Below are 8,321 nucleotides of genomic sequence, written 5' to 3'. Positions count from 1 at the left end.
CAGGCCACAGATCAAGATGGTGGAGAGGATGGTAAAATCTACTACTTGTTTGTCATGTCTAGTAATGACAAGGGATTTTCTATTGGTTATGAAACAGGCGAGATTACTGTGTCCAGGAGGTTAGATCGGGAAACTCAGAACCGTGTTATCCTGACTGTCATGGCAAAGAACTTTGGTGGTATCAAAGGTAACGATACGGATGAAGCTCAAGTCATCATCTCTATTCAAGATGGTAATGATCCTCCAGAGTTCCTAGAACAAACCTATAGTGCTGAAGTATCTGAGGGTGTTGCCATAGGAACCAAAGTTCTCACTGTGAAGGCCATAGATAAGGATGTGAAGACACAAAACAATCAGTTCAGTTATTCTATCATCAATGGAAACAATAACAACTCATTCAAGATAGACTCCCAGACTGGGGAGATTGAAACAGCATCCATGTTAGATCGGGAGACGATATCTATGTACACGTTAACTATAGGTGCTATTGATACAGGGGTACCTCCTGAGACTGGAACCACTACTGTGAAGATAACAGTGGGAGATATCAATGACCATGGTCCTGTACTAGTGGAGGCTAACTTCCTAGGACATATCATGGAGAATGAACCCCCTCATACCAGTGTTATGACACTAGCAGCCACTGACCCAGACTTACCACCTAATGGAGGACCATTCACATTCGAACTGGTGGGAGGAAAACATCGCGACCTGTTTACATTGGAGTCTCATAGTGGTGTGATTAGAACTTCTGCCATGATAGACAGAGAGAGCACACCTCAGCTTGAAATCATGGTAAGTGACATAATCATATTTAAATTAAAACTACACATGTAGGTAATTATGTCATTGATAATATCCAAGAAAAATGTTTTTCAGAACTGAAAAATGTTAGTAAGTTGTACACTAGAGCTCTTTTGTCCGTCTGTATATCCCCATTAATTCACTCTGTTCTCTCTAATTCCAGGTATCCATAGAGGACTCCGGGGTACCTCGTCTCCGATCTCAATACTCCCTCACCATCACCGTTCTAGACCAGAACGATTCCCCCTCTACTCCTCGCTCAGTGCATATCACTGTGTATTCCTTCAATTCCGCCCTGCCTATCGGAAAGATAGCCGATGTCCACCCCAATGACCCAGACACTACTGGTGACTACCACTGCAAGCTACTCAAACCCCCGCAGCCCAGGGATGTCCTCAGTATACCATCAGGATGTAGTCTGCATGCGAGCAAAGTGACAGTCGGTACAGGATATACGTTCACTGTGGCTGGCAATGATGGTACGTTGAGATTCATTGATGCCTAATGCTTAGCTTTTTTTCTTTTCTTTCCAATAATAAAAATGATATAGGAATAATTCTAGTTATTTTTAGGTAATATGATTTTGCAATGATGTTGTAAACATTTGGAAGATACACCAGTTCTCCTTTGATCAATCGAGTGTGGATATACTTGGATGGGTTGGGTTTATTCATATTCATTATCGTTATTAACTACGTAAACTTTTGATTACTTCGTATGTAGGTGTTGCCAACTATTAATAAATTTTATTCATATGTTTCAGGTATTCATCCTGATGTTGTATCGAGTGTATCTGTCGAGTTCCTGGAGTTTGATAACATGACTGTAGACTCGAGTATTACTGTGAGACTAGAGAACCTCACAGCCCCCCGCTTCCTAACACATTACTACAGTGGCTTCATTGAACTTCTCAAGTCTTCCTTTGACCCTAGTGATCTCCCCATCATGTATAGCATCCATGAAGTGAACGCTGGTCTAGAGCTTACCATTGCAGTGAAGACAGGCAAAGGGTATCGCAGCAAGAGAAGTATCGTTGAGATTCTAAGGAAGAGATTGGACAAGTTAGAGCAACTCCTGCAGTCCTCCTCCATTACCATTGGCTATTCCCCTTGTCAGAAACCGATCTGTGAGAACCAAGGTGTATGTTCAGATAGTATCCGAGTGTTTGAAGACACGAGGATCACAGATAGTCAGAGTCTGGTGTTCACATCCCCTCTAGTCAGTCATGAGTTCAGTTGTCAATGTGCTGAAGGATTCACTGGACAGACATGTAGTCAGAGACAAGATCCATGCTCTCCTAACCCATGTCAAGCAGGAGGTACATGCAAGAAGAGTGGAGGTGGGGAGTTTCAATGTTTGTGTCCACCGCTCAGAGAGGGCAAGTTCTGTGAGTTGAAGAGGAATGACGCCTGCTATGATAACCCATGTAGGAATGGGGGCTCGTGTCGAGAAAGTCCTGATCTATCCAGCTACTTCTGTCTCTGTCGACCTGGTTACCGTGGCAACCAATGTGAGATCACATCAGATTCTTGTCGCCCCAACCCTTGTCTCAATGGTGGTCTATGCCAGAGTCTCAAGCCAGGGTACAAGTGTTCATGTCCTCATGGGATGCATGGTAGACATTGCGAGCAGACAAGCTATGGGTTCAGTGAATTATCTTACATGGCGTTTCCACCACTCGATAGTAACACAAATGATATTGCCATTACATTTGCCACGACTAAACCCAACGCATTGCTTGCTTACAACTATGGTGTACAGACTGGCGGGCGTTCTGATTTCCTCTCGTTAGAGTTAAGGGAAGGAAGAGCTGTGTTTTCCTATGGAGGGACAAGGACCGCTATTACCTCAGTTAGCATCAAGTCTGAATCCTTGGCAACTGGAGATTGGCATCGAGTAACAGCTACTAGGAATGGACGTGTTATAGCATTGAGTATATCTCAATGTCAAGACAATGGAGATCTATGCCAGGAATGTAGACCAGGAGATGTCACGTGCTATGCTGGAGATGTAGGACCTGCAGGGTAAGTCATCTTATCTTAGTATATCTACTGTAACAAAACAAAGTAAGAGCTTTCTATCCTCTATTCTCCCATGTTGGCTCTTGTCTAGACATTCAAAATTTTCTGGAATTTTCGGGGCGCTTTCGGTCAGGGCGGTTCCTTGTTATTTTCTCTCATTATTTTTTAAATATACCTTGAAATATTTTATCAATTACCTAAACTAATACCTGTATTTTACTTGTATCTGTTACAGAACGCTGAATTTCAATAACCAGCCCCTGTACATCGGAGGACTGAAGAGTATTGACCCCCTACTGGAAAGTCCCGGTCAAGTGCAATCCGATGACTTTGTAGGCTGCGTTCACAGCGTCACTATTAACGGGCGTTCCTTGAACCTGAGTGCCCCCCTGAGCGCACACAACGTACACCCAGAGTGTAACCGGGGCTCGAACCAATGCAATGGGAACTTGGAGACCAACACGATCCATAGTGAGCAGTGTGGTAGTGGCCAATGTGTCGACCTGTGGTCCCATGTCGGGTGCAACTGTGATGGTCTCTTCTCTCCTGACTGCCTCACATCTCTCGAACCGGTAACCATCAGTGACGGCGCCTTCGTAGAATTCACCATCTCTGACAAGCACCGACGCATGCACTTATTAGATTTCGTGTACAAAGGTGTCACCTATTGGACGTCAAACAGCTTTGAACGCAGCAAGAGATACACAGATGTTGCCAATATGAACAGCAACAGTGTTACCACGAGCATGCCTGGGAAAACGATCAGCCTTACGTTTCGCACTAATAGGAAAGATGGATTGCTTCTGTATGCAGCGACCAATAAGGACTTTACATCTCTAGAGGTAATTATCTTTCTTATCTGGCTATACAGAGGTACATGGACCCTTTTCACGTTTCGCACTAATAGGAAAGATGGATTGCTTCTGTATGCAGCGACCAATAAGGACTTTACATCTCTAGAGGTAATTATCTTTCTTACCTGGCTATACAGAGGTACATGCACCCTTTTATGTACTTCTCAGTCTTCGTATAAAAAAATCTTGACACCTACTGTTTGTAATTTTTTACTGCACGAGGAGTTTAAAAGAATTAGAAAGTTCGGAAACAAAACTATTTTTAACATTTACTCATACAAGGGTTCTCCCTGCTTGAAATACTACCCTAAGTTTATTCAGCCTGTGTTCCACTTTGATGTGTTGGAGTCTGCAGACATTGGGAGTAGTGTTGGTAATATCCAGGCGATTCGTCCCGGGCGGAATGGAATCCAAGATTTAGCGCTTTGAAGACAGGCTTCCAAGCTAACTAGCTACACATTAACCTTATTTTATCTAATTATTCCTCAGGTTCAAAGACCAGGATAGCGATCTACAACAGGCCACACCTCGCGGCCATTCCCAACGTCCTGACATCATAGAACGAGAGGTCATAGGAAAGTCAATGCCACCCCGTGACCGCGACCTTGACCTACACCCACACCCCCAACCCTCTGTCGTTTCCATGGATACGGAGATGCCCGAGCATTATGATCTTGAGAATGCTTCTAGTATTGCTCCCAGTGATATCGATATTGTTTATCATTACAAAGGTAAGGAATACATGTCTGGCTGAGGTACCTTAAACAGGGGGTAGACCAGCTTAGTCTGGCTGGGGGACTTTAAACTGGGAGTTTACAAGCCTGAATTTTCCTTGCTAAAAAAATAGCAAAGGTAGAGTGCGAAGGGCATCCACTCGTAAAATGTATGACCCTTAGGGCTGACGAAAAACGCCGACCCCGTCTGTACACGGAAAAAGGCGAAAAAGAAGACGACAAAGGTAAGGAATACACTGTGGAAGGAAACAACCTCCGTGGCCGAATGGGAACCTTTAGGGCTGTTTAGCCCCTACACCTAATCCTCAGATTGGGCTTTTTGTGTATGGAGTTAAGCTGAAACCTCATGTCCTAATAAAGGTATAAATATTCTCTTCTAACCTATTTCAATGTCTCTTCTCTCCTCAGGTTTCCGCGAAGGCGCCAATCTGCGGAAGTACAAGGCCTCGCCTCCCCACCCCCCGTCCTCCTATCATAAGCCCCACCCCGCGCCACCCCAGACTCATAGGCACTCCCCCCACTTCCCCCCTCATCCCCGTGACAGCCCCCGGAGTGTTATACCCCCTCCTGTAACGCGGGTGGAGTCACCCAAGCAAGTAGTGTCCACACCGCTAGCTAGGCTGAGTCCAAGCAGTGAGCTGAGTCAACAGATGCCACGCATTCTCACCCTGTCGGTAAGACATTGTCTCTTTCCTCTTTAAACTTTCGAAGGGTTTACAACGTAATCTCTTGTCTTCTTTGTAAGTGACAGTCTTCTTTTCCTAGTTTCTAACCAAATATACATCTTCTCCTACAGGATATCAGTGGTAAACCGCTCCAGTCTGCCCTGTTAGCGACCACCTCGTCATCAGGAGGGGTGGGCAAAGACCATAGCGAGCGCAGTTTGAACAGTCCTGTCATGTCCCAGCTGAGTGGACATAGCACTCCTCTCACTTCACAACATCTGACAGCGCAGCATCTTACCTCTCAACAAATCAACAGGTAAATATTCAATCAATTTTACTTTCCTGCCTAGAGGGAACTGTAACTGTTATCGTCCCGAAATCGAAGAGAGAAGAAAGACAGGATAGGAGAAAGCCAGACGTTCCGCTAACGACCATTATCCGTTCAGGATGAAATCCGCCCCGGGTGGGATTCGAACCCGCGGCCTAGCGCTTACAAGGCAGACAACCAAGCTAACCAGGCTGGCTTCAAAGGACCTGTTCAAAGTACATGCAATATTCTGTTAGGACATCAAGTCCTAGACTTGTTAATTATTATGTTCGAGGTGGTCTCTTCTTGATCCCTTGTGTCCCGCGTCCTTTTGTTTAGGACTATTGCACTGCCTTTACATGGTTAATCGCTATCCTCCATTTCAAACACCCCTGATCCTCTTGGGAAGCTCAGGAGTGGTTTGATTGAGTTCGAGTGTATGATAAGTCCTAGACTTATGAATAGACTAATTCTAATACCACTTGTCTCTCATATATTTCAGACTGAATGCTGCCCGTCCCCGGACCTCCAGTCTAGTCAGCACACTGGATGCCGTCTCCTCATCCTCAGGTCACGGGGTTAATGACCTCCCGTCCAATCATCCGCATATGAATGGAGACGATGCAGCCTCTTCCACTTCCACGGATGAGTCTGGCAATGACTCCTTCACCTGCTCGGAGATTGAGTAAGCACATTGGTTATTATTATTTTAGGTCGTGAGTCTGGCTAGGGGACGTTAAACAGACCAGTGTTTAGCTGTGGAACTATAAACAGGGAGGAGAACAGCTAACCCTAACCAGCCTAGCTAGCTGGCAATTCTTTAAAGGGTTTTCTCCGCTTCAAAAGAACAAGCACAAGTCCTCACGATGGTTGACTGCGGTTCAGGACGATTAATTAAACATGGTTGCCAGACTAGTTAGCTTGGTTGGTAGCGCGTCTGCCTTATAAGCGCTAAGTCGCGGGTTTGATTCCCGCCCGGGATTTAATCCTGACCGGATAATGTTCGTTCTCGGAACAGCTGGCTTTCTCCTATCCTGTCCTTCTTCAATTATGGAACAATTAGACCTCAGCAGTTAAGTTCGCTAGGTCGAGATGGTAAAGGTCATGTATATCAGAATTTGACAGTTTCCGTTTCCTTGATTTCACAGATATGACAACCAGAGTATGAGTGGTAACGAGAAGCTAAGTGACGTCATCTTCAACAAGCTCAACACAAGTAGCGGCGGAGATACCCGATCCACTCCGAACAAACAGATCCTCCTCCCTGCCTACGATAACTTTGACAGTTCATTCCGTGGCTCTCTGAGTACGCTAGTCGCCTCTGATGATGACCTTTCCAATCTGGATGGACACGGCCCTGTCCCTTCCTCCTATCTAAACACCATCACCAGTTATAATTATCTACTCAACTCGTGGAGTCTGGGAGGCTCCAACTTTGAGAATCTCCTGCCTGTGTTCAAGGACATTGCTCAGTTACCCAATAACAATAATAATAGTGGAAGTAATAGTCATAATAATACGCTCACGTCACACGCTAGTAATAAATCTTCAGAGGAATATGTGTGACCGCTAAGACAACTCGATTTCTAAACTAGGAGCTGCAATTATAAAATGTCATTGAAAGGCGATCCGGAAATGGGGCACCAGTTGAGTTGTGCCCTTTTTTCAGTTTGACTTTCAATTTTATTTTCAACATAGACAAAAATAGCCATTAGCCACTGTTTTCTCATTTTAGTGTTATTAAGTAATAAAAAAAATTTGACTTTCAATTTTATTTTCAACATAGACAAAAATAGCCATTAGCCACTGTTTTCTCATTTTAGTGTTATTAAGTAATAAAAAAAATAATAAGACAAAAAAATAAAATCAAATGCCATTTTTCTAAACAATGTGAAAGACTGTACAAGGTAAATAACTCGAGTTTGTTTACCAAGCCATAAATGTGTCCATTTATAGAAAGTAATTTAGGTATTGTTAGTTAATTTATTTATTAAGTTATCGTTTTGTGTTGTTAGCGTAAATAGATTACACAAATGTTCATTCTAGTCGTTTTTTAAAACTTTTTTGTATATTTTCTTGTATTGAATTTTTATTTTTGTATATTGTACAGAAATGTGTGTACAGGTTAGTTTTTTTTTTATCTATTATTCTCGTTATGCATATACGTAAAATGAATATGGTCTGAATAATTTAAATAGCATTATAATTAGGTTTAACCTTCCCTTGTTGAATATAATTTTAAATTTTCGTTTAACACTTTCTTCAATTGAAAATAGCACTACCGCTCTCTGTTCAGTACCTAGAAATCAACTTCAAGGGAAGTACTTGTAGGTATAGAAAAGGACTTTTCTGTATTTTAAAGTAAACTATATTAGTTACCAACAAGTGAATGTATCTACTAATTGTATAAAGTAGTGAGTGTATTATACAGATTTCTCCTTAGACTCGTCACATGAATCAAAATGTGAGTTTTCAATTAACTGTCGTTCCCATTGGCGCATTATACCAGCCATCCTGCTCATCCTAGGACTGGCACTTACTGTGGTAGTAGCCACCTGCAGCACATCTAAATATCCCACTCTGGGAAAATAATCTAAATACCCCACTCTGGGAAAATGGTCAACTCAGAGCATTTGAAAACAACAACATATCCCACTCTAATGTCCAAAGTGTGTTTGATTATTATAGCACTACAAAACTACCCATATGTACCATTCCACTATGGTCGAGCTAATTTCGCGTAATGTACCAATGAGGACTTTCAGTTTATGTGAATCAAATACTCAGGCATTGTATAAATTATGTAAAATTAATTTAGGATTGTAATATTTGTGATCGTTTTTCTTTATTTCTTACCCTTGTGTTTTCATTTTTGTTAACATACATTTTCTCTTTGCTCTTACTTTTTGTGGCGTTGTGGTTATGTACTAAGCTAG

The 8,321-nt window shown here is 42.7% G+C and overlaps 2 protein-coding genes across 2 annotated transcripts; both read left to right on the top strand.

Moving 5' to 3' along the window:
* The first annotated feature begins 2 nt into the window (after positions 1–2).
* Positions 3–4,239, top strand: LOC108253683 (cadherin-related tumor suppressor-like). Its single transcript, XM_017448092.1, has 6 exons — positions 3–795; positions 968–1,283; positions 1,568–2,828; positions 3,061–3,667; positions 3,962–4,052; positions 4,169–4,239. Exons 1-6 carry the CDS (start codon positions 55–57, stop codon positions 4,237–4,239), a joined length of 3,087 nt encoding a protein of 1,028 aa, XP_017303581.1. The 5' UTR covers positions 3–54.
* LOC103519156 (cadherin-related tumor suppressor-like) lies at positions 4,151–7,144 on the top strand. Its single transcript, XM_017448093.2, has 5 exons — positions 4,151–4,410; positions 4,822–5,087; positions 5,210–5,394; positions 5,888–6,070; positions 6,534–7,144. The coding sequence occupies exons 1-5, from the start codon at positions 4,263–4,265 to the stop codon at positions 6,949–6,951; spliced, it is 1,200 nt and encodes a 399-aa protein (XP_017303582.1). The 5' UTR covers positions 4,151–4,262; the 3' UTR covers positions 6,952–7,144.
* Positions 7,145–8,321: the final 1,177 nt, after the last annotated feature.

This window comes from Diaphorina citri, unplaced genomic scaffold (assembly GCF_000475195.1).
Source record: "Diaphorina citri unplaced genomic scaffold, Diaci psyllid genome assembly version 1.1 scaffold2575, whole genome shotgun sequence".
In the NCBI taxonomy this organism is placed as follows: Eukaryota; Metazoa; Arthropoda; class Insecta; order Hemiptera; family Psyllidae; genus Diaphorina; species Diaphorina citri.
The sequence above is the reverse complement of the archived record's forward strand: the minus strand, read 5'-3'. Positions and strand labels throughout refer to the sequence as shown.